The following is a 21,003-nucleotide window of genomic DNA, read 5'->3' as shown; positions in this document are numbered from 1 at the left end:
CTCGCAGAGAATCGCAGCCACTGCTGCAATATTAATGAAGCTCTTTAGAGGAGGGAGGCGAAAAAAGGACTTTGAATAATGCATTGCAGGCACCGGTACATCAGCCGTGGCTTCTTTATGCGGGAGGCAGCTGGCATTTTAAAAATAGACAACTTTAAACTTGATGGGGGTAGCTCACCCGAGGAGGAAATTATCCGCAAATGAACCATCATTTCAGGGGACAAAGCCGATAAACAAGCCGAGCACAAAGAAAGTTTATGAGCACCAGGGCTCTGAAGCAGTGCGGGGCTGTCAGCACAGCCCTTGCCGACCGTGAGCAACCAGCCTGAGCGATGGTGAAGCCGTGGGTGCCTCAGCACATCCCGGAGCCCCCACACCTGTGGAGCTAATTGGAAACCGGGGGTCCTCGGGCTTTGGGACGGCATTAAAGGCCCCATTTCTCCAGCACAAGTACACCGATTTTTTTTTTCCTGTTAAAAATAAGACAAATGCATCCCAAGGGCAAAATGCAGGAGAGCAGCGCTGAGCAGGGCACCCAGGAGCAGAGCACCTCGGCGCCTGCGCCCACCGCAGGTGCACAGGAGGAGCGGCTGCCGCGCTCAGCCTGCACAGTAAATAACTGCGGCCTCATTAGCAGAGCATTACAAATCCAAGATGCAGCTGGCACAGGATGGATTTAGCGTGGTTGTCCTATTCAGCATCCACATAAATCTCCTTTCTCTGGCGGCTAAGCCTCCGCTGCACACAGCCGCCCTGCCCAGCGCAGCTGAGCACACACACAGCCAGCCATTAGCAGCGGCCAAGAGGCTGGTGAGCCCCCCCACACCGACCAGTAGCTTTCCATAAACCTCAAACTGGGGCAGAGCCACGGGGAAAAGAGGCTCCAGTGAGAGCTCTGGCTCCTGGGCTGTCAGACAGACTTAGATGGGGGCCAGAAGTGACTGGTTTTAAATGAGAATATCAACACATGAGCAGCACCAGAAACCCAGTGACAGGAGGGCAGGAATGGGAATCCTTACACACAAGCTACCTGTTACCTGGGAAAGAGAGACCAGATCATACTGGTGGGGCTGTAAACCTGCCTCTTGGCTGGAGAGAAGATTGAAGAACACAATCAACATTTTGCTGCTTTGTTCGACCAGAACGCAAGCTAGAGGCATCCACAGGAACAGATTCAGAGCAACTTCAGGATTTTCAGTGTTATTATTGTTGATTTTATTATTATTTAAGTTAGACATACACAAGAATACCATTTTATTATTTGATCTTTCAGGGCAAACTGCTTACCATTTGTCTTTCCATTCCTGAAACCCAAAGGTGCAGCCCAGGTGTGCTTTAGAAACACCGACAGACATGTCAGGAACAAAGAAAAAACTTCAGGAGCACAATATTCTGAGTAACTATGGCACTTCATAAAGAGAGCTTCAAAATAAGTGATGCCAGGGCTCTTCCTCCACCAAGTATCTTTCTATGTCATCACAGGTCAAGTTACCTAAATTCTTCCCATTTTTCTAGATGGATCGCCTTTCACGTACTGTTTGCTGAAATACAAAGCAAATAAAAATAATATTTGAAATAAAACCTTCTGTCTTTACAGGCATCCTCTGCCCAAAGTTTTGCCTCGTTCAAACTTGAATTTGAATGCATCAGGAATGTGAATGTCCACGACAGAAAGCAAGCGCAAATCTTTACACTTTACAGCTATCCTGTGCTTTTCTTGCCAGTTTCAAAGGCAGGCAGACAGTTCATTGCAGTACACTCACCAGCGAGCTAGAGGAAAGATCAGCGATGGGTGGAGTTATGACACCGATATTCTCCTTCCCAAACAGGTAATGAACTGCCTTTTCCTCTCGCAGTGCTCGTTAGGCAGACCACACGAAAGGAACCTGCCAATTTCCATCTACCAGAAAGGCTGACACGTGAGGTCGAAGCATTACTACAAAGATCTTTTTGCCAGTCACCTTCTAATATACATACAGCTCTTTGAAAAGGGAAGGCACTGAGTTTAAACTCTGGAGTTAAGCATTGGGAGGAAGGTGGTGGTTATATCATGAATCTACGTAATGTACACAGCCTTTACCATCGTTTCCTAGGCAGCTTCTCATGTCCATCAAGAACAGATTTTATCCCCAGCACCTAAGATAGCGTATGGCATAAGAGGAAAGCACCTTCCTCCCCAGCCAGCTCCTGATCGCCTGGCTGCAACAAGGAGGGAAAGAATACACTTCTGACTGCTCAGGAGACACCTGACCAAACCAAAATTCATTTGTTAGGGACCCTCTACCCTCTCCTTTCTCAGCTGGAAGGAAAGGTTGGAAGGCTACTAGCAAATTAATGAGCTACTTCTCAAGAGCAGAGCTTAAGGAAGAAGTGCAAGGGAGAGTTGGCATTAAATACTTTTATCCCTTCAGCAGCTTAGGTATAAAAGCTGGTGCTCCCTTCCTTGCTGTTCTCTAGAAGGCATGCCATGGATCTATCACACAGCTAACAGAGAATAAAAGAGACAGAAAAGACTCAGCTGTAACCTCCAACAAGGGCAAGTGCATTTGACCATTTTGCACAGTCATGTATTCAGGAGCTCCTGGAGCAAGCGAGGATAAACTCACCTCTTCTTTCCCTGAAAGACCGACCATGCAATTCTAGTTCCATCTCCACTAATGAGACCACGGGTGCAAATGCAGGGCATGTGACTGGGCAAACATTTAAGTTCACTGCTCAGAAAATATCCTTGCAGCAGTTCTGGCTATCCCAGGAAGAGGCAAACTTACTGCAGTTCTCAGCTTGGTCGATTTGTGAGCAAAAATAAATTCACAGTGTGAACAGCAATTCACCTGCTTGGTGTCAAACACTAATTGAGAGATTCGGAATAAATTGCAATAAATAAATAAATGTCCTCTGGCTGATTATATAAATTATAGAATGATTTGCTCATCAGGAGAAGTAAGTATGTGTATCAATATATGTATGAGTAACACGTCTCTCCAAATGGCTGAATATCACTTCACCACACCATCTATGAGATGCCTTCAGAGAAAACCAGAAGTTCAAACATTTTGGAGAGCTTAGATTAGCGAGGATACTTAGAGCACATCCACAGTGCACACAGTGCAGCGCTGGGGAGCTGCTGTACGTCTGGAAACAAGACAGACAAACCTGTGCATCCCTGGTATACAGCCAACGAGTCCTCCCGAGAGGCAAGGAAGAGCATGTCTTTAATCCTGACCGTGTTTCTTCCATGATCTGGGTGCCTTTGAACACTCCTACACTGTGCTTGGAAGACAGGTCGAGCTCAGAGGTTGCTCAGCTGTCTTTGCAGAGATCTGGGCTTTGCAGTCCTGATTCCTTTCGGATTTGGATCTTCCTTACATTACAGTTAATTTCTGCCAAACTAACAGACTAGCACAGAATTACTCTCCAAAGGCTGTACCCAGAAACAGGGCTTTGCAGAAGGCCACGCAGTTGTATTGCTTATATCCAAGATGGTAACACTCCTAATGAAGGGCACTTTTCTTCCAACAGAATGAGCCTTGAAATGACCTTCAGCTTCAGACTAGCAATGTTAAAGTGAAAACATGTGGAAATACTGTTAAACATGGTAATTTTTATGACAGCATTGCCAAGGTGACTCCTGTCACGCTACAGAAGGGGTCTTAGTCCACTGTGAGCAGATCCCTTCTGACTTTCTAATGCTGAACATGTGGAGAAAAGACTTGTTAGCACAAGCAATCAGGATTGGGAAGCAAACAGAATAAATCTTTGTGGTGGAATCCTGAAATCACCCCAAAGAGAAACTTCTGAAGTATTTCAGCCCTTCCTTGAAAACTCAGAAGGTGGCAATACGGTCACTTGAGTCCCGGGAGCTATTCATTTCTATAAGCTGAAGTGACTGCCTCAAGGCAAACAGCCTTCTGCAGAAGAAAGCCAGTTCACAAACACAGAATGGCCCAAAGCAAGCTTTAATTACCTTCATGATGACTTTAACACCACATAAGGCAAAAGGTGCTTTAAGTGGAGGGAAAGATGTTTCCAAAATAAAAGGCCTCGCGTTAATTTGGTAAGAGGGCCCAAGTATACCACTTGTCTCTCTGCTTCTTGAATAACCAGAAAAACTTCTGAGTGAACCCACACAGAATTTGGCTTTACCCTAGACTCAAGCAATGAAAGTACAACTTTCATAACCCAAACCGAGAGAGAGAAATGGTTCCAGTCCAAGCCGAGGTGAAGTGTCTTCCCCTTGCCCAGCCGCCCAAGGAACAGGTCTAATCCTGACAGGACCACCTTCAGCATCACTGCCTGGACACTTTTCATGTATTTTATCTACTAAGGGTTATCACCCTACTGTAGGGAAAAGAAGCCAGGGCATTACGTTATCCCATAGCTGATATAAGCTCTGGTCACCGTGCATGAAGCAAGGACTGCTCAGCCTCTGTCCATCCAGAGGGAAGGAAAACGGTTTTGATTCAGGAGGAGGACAGAATAAAATGAAAAAGGACAGCCACCTCCCTCACAGAGATTTGGTTTCTTAGTGTCAAGAGGGGATAGATGTTAGTTAAGAAATACACTGTCAGAGCCCTCAGAAAGGCCTGATCTACCAAACCTCAATCAGAAGGCCACATCCAGGCCTTCCTCTCAGCCTTTGCCTGGTAACACCCCTTCTTCGCAAGCAAGCAACATAGCACGGTACACAAAGCAAGCTGTAGATTTAGTGGTTTTGGCAAAGGAAGCCTCGGAGACCTCAGCAGACCCAAAGATTACCTCAGCAGACTGTGTTTAAGATCGCAGCTTTCTTCATCTGCTCTTTTCCCCTGCCCTATTACAGATGCACCTACAGCTACACCAGAAAGCCACCTCAGAGTGTGGACGATGCTGCCTGCCCCACATTAAGAAGAAATCACTCTTTGACACATCCCCCTTTCCTCTTTCACCCTTTGCCTGCTACGGTATCTAAGCATTTCAGCGCACGAGCCAGGCTAGAAGGGGGAAAATTGGTCCAAAACATCTATGACTAATTCTGTTTTTTTTTTTTTTTTCTCCTGCAGCTTTTCATCAGTTACTACATTTCAGGCTATCATGTGGTATGGCGCAAATGGAAGTGAGATTACATAATGGCACTGACTGCTCTGCTCCATGTACTTACGTTGTCACACAGGACTTTTGATTACAGGATAAGCCGAAAAGGGGGGAAAACAGCAAGCGCAGCAATTTCTTCCGAGCAGGGATATAATTTCGATATTACTGATATAGCCCAACGCGAACCGCATCCATTAATTCTCAAACATGCCAAGAGCTGGAATAAAGAACACCACAGATCAGATGCCCCCGATTCCAGCAGAGTTGTGTTCCCTCCTGTGAGATGCTCATGCAGAGATCCAAAACACGTATGTAGACAACAGTGGCTCCCACCCTCACAATCCTCCCTGTCCTAGCTAGCATGGGCCATCTGCTACCACTTAGCAGGCAGCCCCGCTAAATACAAGATCGGTACCACTTACGTGAAAAGGACGACTTAAACTGCCAGCAGAAATGCTATTACAAAGCCTTGCCTAAATTACAGTAAGAGCAGCTCGTAATTTTCCCATTTGGAAAGGACAATTTAAACCATGCCAAGCGAGGTGATACAAGATAAGAGACTAGGAACTAAGGCACGGGCCAGTCTCATTCTCTACCTGATACCACTCATGGAGGAGAAGTAGGAAACAGAAATCATGCTGGAGCTTACCTAACAATTCCCTTTTTTAGATGGTAAGATGCAGGAATACCAGAGGAATTAATGACCTTTTGCAAAATAGAGTCCCTGCTGAACCCATGTTCACCAGCCCGCAGAAGATAAGAACAAAAAGTGACTGCTCTAAACTATCCTGCTCTGCTCTCTGCCCATCCAACCTAGCAATAGCTATTACAAGAGACATTAGGATAAGGCTGCGGTGGTGGAGGAAGGGGCCATCAGAAGAGAAAGAGCCTGCCAGTCACCCAAGCCTGCTCAGCTTCAAAATGAGTAATAGGATGAACGATCAGTGCTTTCCATCAGCTGCCCCCCTGACACCACTAGCACCAAACAGCAGAATACACCTCAACCTGCGGATAGTTAAAAACCTTAATTAACTCTGACATAAAACCAAAGGTACTGAGTGTTCATTTCTTCCAGACAGGCCTCACTGTGGGTGTGGGAGAAAGCAAAGACCTATAGTATAGGCTTCAGAGCAGGCTCTCAGCACAAACTCACTTCTCCTTGAAGAAATCCCCAAGCTAAGTGCTTCCTCTGAGTAGTAACTTACCCAACACCCTTCCCCTCACAATCTATTCTGGTTTTCAGTGGCAGCTTGGGAACCTGACTCTGTCTGTAGCAGCACAACTCAGCCTGAGCCCAAGGAGGTGCTAATGCACTTTTCCTGCACCAGAGCAGACTCCAGAGAGCTGCCATCCCCAAGCAGACTGCACGTTGTAGCCGTCCGATTAAAATTCAGCTAAGAAAACTGCCAAGAAGTCTTCACAGTTGTCATAGCATCCATTTCACAAGTAAATTAGAGACAAATTAGTTAAGAAGTCAGTCCAATTCCTAGGAGCACTTGGCAATCTCCCTGAGAAAATCTGTGGCAAAATCCACAAATCACAAAATTCTGCGTGCTGGTCTTTACGCAGAGCTCCACGTTAGCAAAATCCTTCTCCATTGATGCCCACAGGGAGGTAAAAATAAGCAAACTAGCTTGTTCTGAGGTCGACGCTTAAACTCGATCCTGCTTGCCACACTTGGTACATACCACGGAGATCACAGATCACAGACACTGAGCGCAGTGAGGATGAGGACATTCCTAAGTTAGCACACCGTTTCCTTCCTTTGGGGTGAGCGTGTCAACAAATCCTTTTTACTCACCAGCCAAATCACCTTCCAAATTAGAGGCGGATATCCATTGACAGAAATGCGCACTTATTTCCCTGAAGGAAGCCACCCTGCCCAAGGCGTGAGGGCAGGAGAGGTGCCTGCATCCTTCCCATGCAACTGGTGGCCCCTCACCATGCACTGGCAGCTCTGCTCCCTTCTCCCAACATCCCGAGCAACCCGATGTGCTGGTTGCAGTGCATCCCGTACGTGGCTTCAGAATAAAGAAGCATCGCAGCCTGCCATTTCATAGCTCTGATACAGCCAACTGCTCCATCCAATAATTTCTTTCTGCAAGCACTATTCATTAGGCTTCTCAGAAATACTCCCTGTACTCTACAAGCTACCTTAACAGCAGGGAAAATTCAATTTTTATTTCAACTCTCTATTCCAGCAACTGAAGTAAGACGTCAAAGTGAGCCCTACTATTAATAATGATTACAGTCAGGGGCTTAAAATAACTGATTTAAAATGGTGCCCAGTTTGACTGCCAAACTGTTCCTTAGACATCTTGCTTGACTTGCATCAGTGTCTCCTTCAATAAAATGGGCAGAACGACTGTTATTTTTCACGTACTACCCGTGGAAAATAAAGCTGAAGATTTAGTTTTCCCCTAAATAATTACCCAATGCCTCTTAAGAACAACAGTAGACAAAATAAAAATAATTAACCTAACAGGAGCAGCCAGGCTCCGTTTTTTTTTTTTTCTTCCGATTTTAATCCAAACAACGTGCACTCTGCCATGCCCTCTGATTCTGGTCATAATACTCAGCATTTATTCATCTACCAGCTGACTCATGCGTGATCCCGCAGCACACTGTCTCATCAACACATCTACAGATTGAGTATTTTGCTCTTGCGTTTTTTAGTTTAGGCTTTGGTTTTATTGAAGTTGCAATATTTTACACACAATTCTACCTCTTTTGGGGTCCATCTAAACTCCAGTAGAAACACCACCCTGGAGAAATACACATCTTCTTGCAGAATGGTGCTGTGCTGAAAAACTGAAGGGCAAACAAAACAAGTCTAGAGACGTAAGGTAGAACTTAACAAGTCTTCCATCTTGACAGTTAAAGGGAAAAATAAAAAAGGTTTATCCTGCTTTGATATCCAGCACAAGAATGAGTAATAAAAACCTCCCAACCCCAACTCTGACTCTGCCATTGATCCTTGAGTGAAGCCATGACAAGCCACAGGCTGTCTGCTGCAATTTATGAATCAAGGTTGGCTTTGGCAGATGGGCCTTAACTGAGAAACCACTGACTATTTTATGGACAAATATCTTCAAACTTCGGTGTGCTACTTCCACAGCTCCTAAACTAACGAGCCTCCTTTGATTTAAATGTGTGATGTTATCTTCTCTCTACATGGCTTTGTGACTTCCACGTCATCCTCACGAGCAATGGACAGCAGGACAGAGAAGTTTTATGGTCCTCAGAAACCACACAGATATGGTAAAATAGTCTGAGTTAGGAACAGAGCAGGTACCAGTGGCACTGCAGGTTTAAGATCACTAAGATCACTGTTACCCACTTTATCTTGAGGGGAAAAAAAAAAAAAAAAGAAGAACAAAAGAAAAGGAGCAGGAGTGAGTTATGGGAACTCTGTGGTATCCAAGTGAGAAGAACATTCTGTTTCTCCATACCTGAATATTAACCATGAGAGAGTTTTAAAAACAATCAGCTAACCACGTAGGACAGTCTGCTCATATATGGTTCCCACTGATTTTAAGCAGAGCAAGATGACCTTGCGAGATATTTTATACTTTTCATATGGACAAGCCTCCATCTACCCACACACAGTCATCAGCCTCAGCTGATTTAATTCCTAAAATGTCATTTCACATCATATGCTTCTGCTTACCAGTACAGCACTAGTACCAGATACAGAGCAAATATGCTTTCAGAAGCCAAGTGCTACTGCTAACCAAACTCTGGCTTGGGTGTACAACTGGCCCGATGGGGAATGGTGCTAGAAGCAAAAATGGTTAACTGTCTGTTTCTCGTTAATGAGGTGGCTCTTCTATCATTACCAGCTTGAACATTTGCCTAAAAGCAAAGATACAGCACAGAATTTTGAAATTCTTCCTGATATCCTTCAGACGTATAGGCCTGCCATGTTATGCATTTTATATATTCAGCAGTGCTGGGAAAAAATAGGTAGTCATTTTGGTCTAACACCAGGCATGAAACAGCAAAGCCCAACATTTCATGAAATTAGAAGAATAAATCAACTTCATGGTTGCAGCTCAGCTGCATTCTTGATCACTTTGGGACTGCACTGTTCTAGGAAAAGGCCCAGCTCCTTACTTTAATACTGGATATCCTTCAGGGTGCAGGGATGAATCCTTTCTGGTCCCTTGGCAATCTGAGGTCAATGACGGAGGGGGGAGGGAATACTTTAAATCTGATACTTCTGTTAAAAAATAGCTATGGAGCAACATGCTCAGGTTTCGGTACAACAGGGACTGAGCGCGTTTTAAGCTCAAGAGCATACATCTCTCTGCATAAGTACTGCAAATATATCATGCCAGCTCTCAGAAACTGAGGCAACTTTTCCGTATCATTTTGGACAATTTCACCAGCTGAAAACTCTCTCTCCCACAGACATATCTATTTTAAGCACAACTACATTTCACGAAAGCAAGCAAGGAGCTGTTGCCTACAAAACACAAAACGCAGGGAAGTGGGAGGTTTTATTTTTGTTGCTGGTTTCAGCTGAAAAAGTAAAATAAAATAAAAAAACATAATTGTGGGATGCGACACTCCATTTACGACCAGGCTCTGCTCGCCCAGCACATCTCTTGCAGCTTGCCACTCCACAGGATGGCGAGTACCATGGGACTGCTGAGGTCCAGGGGCTGCTTGCTCACCCCTGGGCTGATGCAGGGACCATCTCATACCATCTCACGCATCTGCCCTGGTCAGCACAGCCAAGGATGCACACTGCACAGCAAAAGCATCGCTCTGAAGTAGCAGGAACAAAGGGAAAAGACTTGAAAAAGAACATTTTCCCGTAGGAAAGCATTTACCTACAAGCCTGCAGGCAAAGAAGCACCATCGTATACCATCCTACCAGCAAAAGGCTGCTCAAACACTCTAGAGCACTGCAGAGGTGCCACACATGCCCAGCAAACACAGTAAGACCTAGCCTTGATCTTACCAACCTTGACAAAAATAAACCAGTAATGCCGTCCCTGCAAACCACATTTTTTTCCCTCTTGAAAGGTGTGACCTTCTGTCAGTACATCCTGATCCAACCCCTCTGCATCGCTCCTTGCTTTTTATGAGAACAGGGAGCAAGGAATAAATTTGGGCTTGGCCTGTATGCTCCATGAAACAATACCGAACCACTCCTGACAGCCAGCTCCCCAGAGTCCTGGGATCCTGATTTCTTCCCCACGAGTCTTTAAACTGCACTTGCATGTGACTAGAAGTCTGTAGGTGAGGCATAGATGGCCTGTAAGCTGCTCTGGGATTAAGGAGATCAATTTAAGCCTTTACGTCATTTTGCCTGCATAGTTTAACTCAGCAACTTTTCCTAAAGCATACAAGAAAGAGAAGCTCAGTCCCAGACAACATGGAAGCTGATCTCAACATAAGCTAGCAACTGCAAACTGCATCTGCATCAATTGACTTAAAAAAACAATATCTGTGAATCGTAAACAGAGAGGAGGTAAAAAACCACACCTCCAAACATACAATAATATCAGTTGTTGGGTTCCTATCATGCATAGATTTTACAGGTAAATGTAACCACACACTGCAATCAATGCACACCACAGAGCAGGAACTACCACATGCAGCACGGGGCAGCTGCAACAGCAAAAATGACCACGTCGTTGAGAAGCAGAAATCAGGCTGAACTTCAACATCTTGAGGCTAACTCACTGGTATTTTCGTTTCTTGTTTGTTTTCAAAGGGAGACAGAAGTGACATGCACTTAATTATGTTACAATTCCAAGCCTAATTAGAGCCATTTAGATGTTAAGTACTATTGAAGTGAACAGCATACAGAAGGATTGAGTGCCCATCTTTCCTTCTGTTACTACTTGCCTGGAAAGCGTCCTCTCTTGTATCTTAACCTGTTCTTGTATCTTCACCTCTTGTATCTCACCCTAATAGAAGCTGCAATTTTCCTGACAGATTTCTGGTGTTTTGTCTTCTGATGCGGTGGTGGCCACAGCAAATTGTAATGAAAACCCTTTTGCCAAGGCATTATGAGGGAACAAAACAGAAAGCATGGGATATTTCCCCACGCACACACTTCCACCATACTGTATATTTGCACTCATCCTCAATCACACGTAGCTTTTGGAGTTCCTCCACACCTGTTTCCATGAAGTACGCATAATGCCCTTCACATTTGCTTTAGTGGGGTCAGAGTAGAGCATCTGACGTTTCACATTGTCCTTCAAACATGCACAAAATCGCTGGCATACATCGTTGCGGCCTGCCTGAGGCCTGCAGGTGCAGGCTCCCCATGGCTGCTATGGGACCCGCCTCTCTGGTTTGGGCCCCAAGCCCCAGCCATGTCTTCGAAGCAAAGGAGCTCCTCACAGCATCAGAAGGGCAAGCCTTGGTTCTGCCTCGTTGGACTGATTCAACACATCCCGTGACAATTGGTGATCCTATAATGGCCTAAGTTTAAAGTCGAGGTCCAAAGAAGAATGTCATCATTGTCTGGAATGTTCCGGAACTTCTTGCTTCTTTGAAGATTTTTTGGGGGTTAGGTCTTTTGTCACAGACAGGTTCCATCTCTGAGAGGACTACCTCCATCAAGGATTTCAAGTTTTAATACAGCTCCCATTTATTTCTATAAAAACTGACAAAGATGACTGCTTTTTTTCATATTCTGTTGCCAAAAACGCTGAAAGGATTCTTCTAAACACCTCTAAGTCCCTGCCAGAGACCAACCCATTGGAAACTCTGTCCAAATAATAAACATCTTCAAAAGTTACCGAAGGATTAAATCAGCACAGTCAAGCTGAAACTTCAGTTGCAGGCAATGCATTTAGGTCCTTGCAATAAGAGTAATTTCTAGCGTACTGAGGATCAGCTGTAAACATACTTTGCTGGAGGAATTTAGCACAATTTTCTGCTTCCGTGTACTATTTCCTCTGATACGGTACTTATAATCTGGTCAGGAACACGATCCTGAGGAACTTGTTAGTTTCACTGCTAACTGCAATCCCCTGGCATCAGCAGACCTGAGCTGCCTGTTCCTATCCAAAGGCATTTAAACCCAGGGGATTATCAGGGGAGCTTCTTCACTTTCCAGTTTTAGGGAAATGTAAGTGCTCCTCTTCTTGTGATGTTCACAAGGTTTCACCCTCTCCTCCCCTCTCATCCTCTGCTACATCACACACACACACACCAAATTTCACCTCAGGTCTGCTCCCAGGATCCACAGCCTTTTGCAGATTAAGTCCGGCACCTCATCGTGCCACAGGAAGGGAGGGAAGGGGGGGCACTTGCTCATTTTAAGGATTTTAGTACTGTCCCCAGAACTATATACACGGAAGAAGAACATCTGGAAAAAATCTTGCAAAATGTTACAGGGAAATTATGGAAAAATTAATATTAACAGCAGATTAACAGCATCTCTTGGGTTCTTTTATTGCAGCTCCTAAAAGTCCTGTGGCCTACTCCCTGAGCTCAAAGAAGCAGCTCAGCTACGAAATAACGATAATCCAGCAAGACACAAGCGTGCCATGCTTCGTACTGTGCTTCAGAGGCCCTTTAGTACACAAGAAATGTAAATGCTTCGCTCTCATAACCCAGAACTGCTACAAAGGCACTCTCTGCAGAACACGCAAGCCATCTGCCCACCATGGTGAACGACAGCTAAAATAGGAAAGAGGCCTGCTCCACAGATACGAAGGATTTGTTCTCTGAGAGATGATTAAATACTAATTAATAGTGATAAGCCTAAAGAAATGGCACTATGCAAATAAAAATGGCTTTACGGTACCTGTCATCTGCTCCCTGCAGTCTCCTCTGGAGTATCCTTCTAAACATTTGAGGTTTGCAACGCACTGAGGTCAACAAGATTTTCACCCACAGATTTGGTGGATGAAGAACTGATTCAGTAAGTACTACAGTAAAGCTAGCACCTCTGTAACAAATCGCATTGGACTTAAAAGCATGTGGAAGACTGAAGGAGATGTTTCTACAAGCTCACATGCACAAACAGCCTCTCTAGATATTCATCTATTAACTCATTTGCACATAAATTTGTAGGACAGTTGCAACAACAGAAGAAACAATGATAAAAATCCAGGGATGGAGACAACTAACGGTACCAGGTAATCTAATTTACTTCCCTGACAGCACAGGGAATTGATAAACAGTCACATAATGAGAGATCAAATCAGATTCTTGGATCCATTTTAAATTCCCTAGGTTTATCTACGATAATTGCCTCCATTTCCTTGACAAGCAAGTCAGGCATGAACCAGCATCCAAAAAGAAAGGACTCAATTGCTTTCTTGACCAAAAAGTACCAACAAAACCTCCTGAGCACTCTTCCCTAGAATTAATATAGAAGCTCTTTAGACCATACAGCCATTTGCTTTGAGCAGTAAGCAGCAGAAGTGTTTGCTACACAGATAGCAGTACTCTGTAACACCCCTACCACATCACCTGCAAAAGAGCAAGGACTTCTGCCATTGCCTGTTTATGAATTCATCCTGTGTCTTCTGAAATATACTGTAAACACTTCAGTCAAGCACTATCCCTATTCACCAGTCCAAACTGATCTATCATGCATAATAGTTACCATGCCCAAACTAGAGAACTGTCCAGATACAAACTCCAGGATCAAGGTGTAGCAGGTAGCTCATCAAGACAGCATCAGAGTTACAAAGACAGCAAGGTAAGAAGGACCATTTAGCCAAGCAAAGCTAAATTAGATTTTTGTATAATACTAATTTGCACCACACATACATTTTCAGAACATGAACAGGCAGCAGCAATGGAAAAACTACATGGATTTGCCAAAGGCTCTGCTCCCAAAAAAAATCAACTAAACATGGAAAAGCAATTCTCTGCCAAGAAGGAGAAGGACATTAGGTCTGGAGGCCCAGCAACCTCCTCCCAAAGCCCTCTCACCCAGGCATCCCCTGATGCAGCCATGGCACTTCTGGCAGAGTCCAAGCCTAAGTCACAACTTTGTCTTTTCTATTTACTCGCACTTACCAGAGTTGTCATGCTAGCACGGCTCTCAGGTTGGACCACAATTAAGGGTTTTTTATGCTACAGCTTCAATAAAAAGAAGAAAAACCCACCCCAAACCCTAAAGCTAAAACAAGCTGGATGAGTACCCCAAAAGGGAACCTAGAAAGCTGACTCTGGAGCTATGTTTCTAAACACCATCTAGCCTTTTTTTTTTTTTTTTAATCTAGTTATTTATTTAACCAACAGAAATCACCTTAGGCTGTGCTGACAAGAAAACACCATTATCTTTAATCTTTCATGTATGTCATTATGTGAATGGAATGGGAAACAACTGAATTAGGGACGCAATTGCATGAGGTTTGTGCCCAAACAACAGAGCACTTCAAATCCATCAACCTGCGGATAATGTGCATTTTTGAAAGAGTGATTTTCCTGGATTTCAGATAAATACATACAAAAAAATGAAATTTCTCTCAGAAAGTAGAGCAGCTTTGCAGGAAACTGAACCACCAAAAGACACAGCAATCTAAACTACATGGGAAAGCTAAAACATTTCCCAGGATACCTCCTTTATAACTGTTCAAACAATTAAAAATAAATAAAAGAAAAAAATATAAGCATGATGAGAGAGATTAAAAAGACCGGATACATGCACAAACCAACACAGAAGCACCGAAAAAAAGTTCTGGGGAGAAAACTGGTAATCCTAGTAACCCAGCTGGACACTCACAGTAAAGATGACTAATGTCGCCAGTAACTCAAAGGGACACACAAAGTTAATGCCATATTATACTGAACAGTCTGAACAGTATTTGAAGATGGGTCAGCAATTCAGCCATAAATTCGCATTACAGAGCAGGCCATCACGCTCGATCTTCGTCTCGGGCATTTCCCACGAAACGCCTTTGAGCTCCCAAAACCAAACGCGAATGCCACCTCCTCCTCCAAACCGCTGCAGTGTGAGGACCGGGTCATTGCAGCGGTGCCAGAGAAGCCCCAGAAGCTGACAAGGAGTGGTGAGGATGGCCCCAGGGCTGCTGCCAGCCCTGGTGGATGTGGAGGGAATGACGAAGATGCTCCCACCCCCCCGCTGCTGACCTCCTTTTCTGGGAAGCCTGCGAGAAGAGGGAGATGCAGGGGCTGCTCTTCCAGATAAAATCCCCCAAGCCCCTGTGACAGCAGGGAGCATCCTTCCATGACTCTCCTGTCACCTCCACGGGGAGGTAAGGACTCACGGGTCCATTTTCCAAGCTGTAAGAACTAGGAAAACTAAATTGCTGTTTTGCAAATAGATTCTTTAGTCTCAATTCTATCACATTTCAAAGGGCAGAACGAGTTCTAAGAACCCGATTTAGTATCTCAAACATTGATCTTGGCCTGAAGATGCTCTTCCAATCAGTGAACCGCCTTGCAAAATATCTGAATGGAAACTCTCCTTGCATGCTCTTATTGCGTTAATTAACCTCAAGAATCCCCCATACCAGCAGAGCAGTACGAACAAAGCACTCATTCGAGTGCCAAGTGTCTCACAGGACCTAAAATCAGAAGCTAATCACCTTGCTACAGGGTCTGTTTGGGACAACAATCAGATTTGTGTACAAGAAGAAAACCATTTTCTGCAGAGGTATGACTTTAAGGACCTGGGGATGCATGCCTAAAGCTCCTTCCCGAAACACTGTGAGGCAGGCTGTTAATTTAATAACAAAATATATTCCAAAGCCTTTGCAATGAAATACTAAGAATACATACATTTTAAGACATCAGTCCATTTAAGAACTAGATAAATAAAAGGTTTAAGCATTTCATTCCCATATAGAAAATACACTTTGAATTCTAACCCAAAATTCATCTTCCCCTAAAAATAAGGCACGTGATATCTCAGATTTCTATGCAAGCAATTTATGATACCCAAAAGGAAAAAAAAAAATAGCTAACAACCAAGCAGTGTTTTTACTGCCTTTTTTAATCTACTGGTTCCAAACCAGATGCGTTCAGTACAGCATTCTGATTAGGAAAAAAATGGCTGTTGAATTTTTATTACTACGTCCCTTAAGGAGCAAAAGCAGTAACCCTAGGCATTTAATGTGTACTATGAATAACAATACATACGAGGACATAAAAAGCTTGTTATCTCTGTTTATGGAATTTTTCTACCATGTTGATACATTTATGGAAAGAAGTTGGGAAATACGGCGAGGGAGAGGAGAGAAGGCTATCAAAATAACAAATACTGTTAAATAAAACCCATTTGGAAATGAACAAGCTACGCAGTACGAAACATGAATAAGCTGCGTCTCCTCATTACCACCCTGCAGCTCCCATGTAGTCAGCGAAGCCTCATTTAATGCCTCCACTAAAAGCCTCCAGCGACATACATCTCACCCACTGATAGAAAAAGGCAGCTCGGATTTAACCCTGACAAACTATCGCTCATGATAGGCACAATCTGCGTGCACAGATTTCCCTCTTTCATACTCTGTGACAACACGGAGAGTTCCTTTTCGGCGTTTCGAAGCAGCTTGCCTGGATTCAAAGAGGAGCCTTCCCTCCTGGTCCCCTCGTGCCACAGTCCACAGCCACCCGGCCAGGCACCCGAAGGGCTCCCACTGCACGTACCTCCCTGCCACGGGACCGCTCTCCTCCGTGTGTTACACTGCAACTCCATCCCCCAGCAAGAGACAACAGGGAGCTCCTCGAAACCTTTATGAAACGCGGGACTTTCTCCTGCAGAAATTGGCTTACGACCTCCCCCAAAAACAGGGGGAAGCTGTCAGGTGAAAAATTCTACAGACCAGCCATTTTGCAGCTCTGGTTTGTTTTGCTCCCAGTATCTGGATAAATCCAAGAAATCAAATTTTAACACAGCTCCTTTTGTTGAACCTTTCCCATAGTTTCAGCTTTGAGAATTCACTGAGACCAAGTTTGAGTTACTCTGGCTCTGGAGCCAGTAGCGTGTGAGAATATAAAGGGCCCTCCAGAAAATAACTGAGGGGGACGGAGACAGTGCTGCACATCCTCCAGCTCCCAAACTTGCCTGTGAAAAGAAAAATAGGATACAGCCAGAGAACACCATGTTTCTGCTGGACTCCTGGCAATAGGTGGAGCCTGCTCCAATTTATATTAAGTGGGTCGATTCAAACCCCCAAAAGGGGCCAAAAATGTGAATTAGTTTTTGTTCTCCCATGCTGAAAGGGAGGACCCATGATGAAGACTTGGGGTCTGCTGTCAACTACTCTTGATCTTTACCAAGCCTTTTGTTGTCTTCTCCCACTGAGATCTGTGTAGGTTCCCCTAGGTCGGTGCCCTGGGAAAACAGATGCACCACAGAGCACGATGGAAAAAAAGCCACTTCTTTTTTGCAGGTTTCTGTCTCCAACTGTTCATTGTCCTCCTCCTTCTCCAGGCTCGAGGAAGAAGACAGACAAACTGATAGCTGTCAGGCTCTAAGTGCCTCAAGAGCCACCAGCGGGCCATGCCCTTGGGGAAGACCGGGATGCATGGGAGCCTGACAGCCTGTTTACAGGAAAGGGATTTGCAGAGGAGCATCCCACCAGCACAGGCACACTGCTGTGGCCCAAACCAGAGCTCAGCTGTGTTATTTACCCTGCGCAGTCCCAGCTGTCAACCTGGCCTGGCATCAGCACAGCCCGCAGCGCAAATGCCCTCAGCCAGCTGCTTGGCTCCACGTACCGTTCTCTCTTTTTTAATGAGATTAGCCTTCGTGAAATGTGCTGGCTCAACGGGCACGACGATTTAAGCCCTCTGTTCAGGGGGTGTAATGGATAACAGCGGTCACTTTTAAAGAGACGTCATTGGTAAAGAGACCACGAATTCACCGGAGTTCCTGCAGCTCCTCCGTCCTCGCTGGAAGGAGAGGGGCTTCTCGCAGAGCCGCCGGGCTCGCAGCATGCAGCAGGGTGAATCCTCACCTTGGGGGACGTGCGTAAACTTAGCAGCCTGCCTACCTGCGACTGGCAGCAAGGATGTCCACGGCAAAAGCCAGCAGCGCACTGCGTGGCTACAAGTGTGATCAAAGAAAGGGGGGGGTGCACTGAATGTGCGTGGGGAGAGGGGGTCTGCAGCGTGGGTATGGCTCCGCAGAATGACTTTGGGTTGGTTTGGTTGTTGTTTTTTTGTTGTTTGTTTGCTGAAGCATATGGAGGCAAACAGGACGAGTCAGGGAAGATGTCAAGTATCATGGCGAGGCACCCGCACGGCTTTGTTGGGAATCAATTCCTGAGCAGCGTGATGAAGCTCCGAGTCACCCTGCTCCACTGCCGCCTCCCCCAGCACCAAAGCCGTGACAAAACGCTGGGAGACAACCAGCCCTGCCCTGCTGCCGGCCGGCAAACCCGCTCAGGTTTGCCTGATTATCGCAGCTCCCCATCCCTACGGGCACACGGACCGGGGAGCCGCCAGCATCCCCCCCGCCGCCCCGTGAATGCATCTGGGTCACCGGGGCGGGCTGCGAGGGTTATGAAACGCTGGGAAGGGGGTGCAGCAAGCACCGACGGGGGGGCTAGGGGAAGGAGAGGGGGCTGGCGGCTTTCCCCTTGCGGCGAGGAGAGGGGCAACGCGGCCGGGGGGCAGGTGGGGGCTGCCGGGGATAGGGAGGGAGGGGAGAAGGGGAAGGGGATGGGGAAGGGGAGGGCGGCGGCACCGCGGCCGCGCCGCACTCACCCAGAAGACGAAGGAGTAGATGATGAGGAGGGTTTTCAGACACGTTATGACGGGTTTGGTCTCCATTCTCCTCGATGCCATAATACTGAGCTCCCGGCTGCAGGCTGGGCGCGGGAGGAGGAGAAAGGAGGAGGAGGAGGAGAGAGGGAGGAGGCGGAGGCAGCGGGAGGTGAGCTCAGCGCTCGGCTCGCCCCGCCGTGCGGCTGCTCGCCGCAACGCCCTGCCGGCCCCCGCCACACCGCCAGGGGGAGAGCGGCCACACACGGCCCCGGGGATGGCCCTGAGGCAGAAAATGTCTCCCGGAGACACTGCCCGCAGCGAGGGGACGAGCTCCGTGCGGAGCCTGAGGGAGCAGGGCTCCCGCAGCTCTCCCCCTGACACCCCCGGCTCGCCCCCCTGACGCCTCTCGACATGGCAGCTCTTGGGCTGAGGTGTAGTTAAGTAAATGTTGCCTCAGAAAAGCAGCTGGTGAAGCTGGGATGCTGCAGGGGCCTGATCCCTCACCTCGGCTTCGCCTCCAATCTGGACTCTGTCCTAAAACTGCTTGGATCTTGCCTGCCTTCCTTAGGTGGGGCTAAATGGGGCTGGTGGTGTGGCTGCCACCAAGGAAAGCTCGCTCAGACCCAGTGTGTACACGCACCCCGTGCCCACGTGCGCCTCAGTGACCCGAACTGCTGCACCAAGATCACGGGCAGGTGTGAAGGGAAGGCTTTTGGGGTTTTCCTTTCCATAGTTTATGCTTCACAGGCTTGTGTGCCTTGAGGTGAACGCCAGAGCACGCCCCTCCTAAACGGTGTGCCTGGACACCCCCAGGGCAGCGCTCCAAGCTATGCCTCTCTTAATTTCGATTAAAATCGAAACAAGGTCAACCTCCTCGAGCTACAGAAAGATGCAGTTCACACAGCTGAGACATCCCAAGGTGATAAACCAGACTTTACCATTCAAGGGACGATGTTTAGCAGCAGAGAGAACAGAACAGTCCCTGAGCAAGCGCTCTTGCAATGCGCAGAAGTTTCACCATGAAGAATGCGGCAAGATTTTGCTGGGTTTGACTTATGGCTTTTAAGAGTTGGTTATTTTAATGGATAGCCTACTGTTTGCAGAAACAATGAAGGCATTTAAAGGATGCTTGGAGGGGGAGCGTGCTGCAGGAGCTACTGTTTTTTGAAGCATTCACCACTTTTGTGGAAAATTTGTATGACAGATGCATAAATCTTTGTTGACTTGGCCATTAAAATGTAAATAAGTGCAGTAACTGCAAAAAATTATATTGACACTAACAACAGTTATAAATATTCACTGTACAAAAATTACTGGAAGATTTTTGACAGAAAATAGCTAAGCAAGAGCAGGAGAGACTTAATCTGCCTGCCCCTCACACATGGGCTTTAGGAAAGATAAATGCTGCTGTCACAGGCTGGGGGACAGTAACTATTTATTCCAGTAGCTATAGTTGTATCTCCCCTCCCCTTCAGGTGTTTTTAATAAAGTGCAAACAAAACATAATATCAACCAGAATTTACATATCCACCCAAGAGGAAGCTATCTTGGTAGAAGCAGGTTTTAACACAGGTGACGGCTCACATTTTTGCTGATAGTCTGCCATTTTAGCCCACTCTGTTTTGCAGTGCCTAACTTGAGATACTTAAGGCGTCTGAGCTTAATCTTGGGCATCCTGAGAAGTGTTGACCATTAAAATATTGGCTTCCACTGCATGGCAGAGAGCAGCACAGACTAAATGACCATTTTTTGGAAGCAGGTGTCTCCTGCTTCCTGGGACTATCAAATGTATCTTCTGTTTCACACCCAAGGGGCAGAGGTACAGCAGCAGAAGAGCTTAGGGGAAGGTCAAGCTGGTTTTGAAAGAAACATCAATCCCTGAGTTCTCTCAGAAGGGATTTGGACTCCATAAATGCCTACAGAGCCTCCCTTTCCAACATTGTTAAAACCCACAGAAGGTTTCAAGCCCTCGCACCAGGGAACCAGAAAGAAAGCAGAGGTACAAGGAGTCCACGTCAGGCAATGTGGCTCCTTCCTCCACAAACATCAGCCCTTGCTCCTCGAGGGGACGATGTCCTGAGAGATGATAAACAGAGACTGTGCTATCTCCACCCTAACCTACAGTCTCCTGCTCAGACTGCATTTGGAAAAGCACCGAGCTGCTTTCTGACATATGGTGAAACAGCATAAACTTTATTGGATGTAGATGCAAATTTTGGATTAAAAATGAGAATGTCGGAACAGAGCTGGGCATAAATCTGTCTGGTT

The 21,003-nt window shown here is 46.1% G+C and overlaps 1 protein-coding gene across 1 annotated transcript in view; it reads right to left on the bottom strand.

Moving 5' to 3' along the window:
• Positions 1-18,924, bottom strand: part of TSPAN7 (tetraspanin 7) — an 80,688-nt gene extending 61,764 nt beyond the window's left edge. Inside the window, exon 1 of the mRNA XM_005014313.6 lies at positions 18,736-18,924. Coding sequence (XP_005014370.1) covers positions 18,736-18,816 — 81 coding nt within the window. The 5' untranslated portion in view covers positions 18,817-18,924. The remainder of the gene's footprint in view (positions 1-18,735) is intronic.
• Positions 18,925-21,003: the final 2,079 nt, after the last annotated feature.

Source organism: Anas platyrhynchos, chromosome 1 (genome assembly GCF_047663525.1).
Source record: "Anas platyrhynchos isolate ZD024472 breed Pekin duck chromosome 1, IASCAAS_PekinDuck_T2T, whole genome shotgun sequence".
NCBI lineage: Eukaryota > Metazoa > Chordata > Aves > Anseriformes > Anatidae > Anas > Anas platyrhynchos.
The sequence above is the reverse complement of the archived record's forward strand: the minus strand, read 5'-3'. Positions and strand labels throughout refer to the sequence as shown.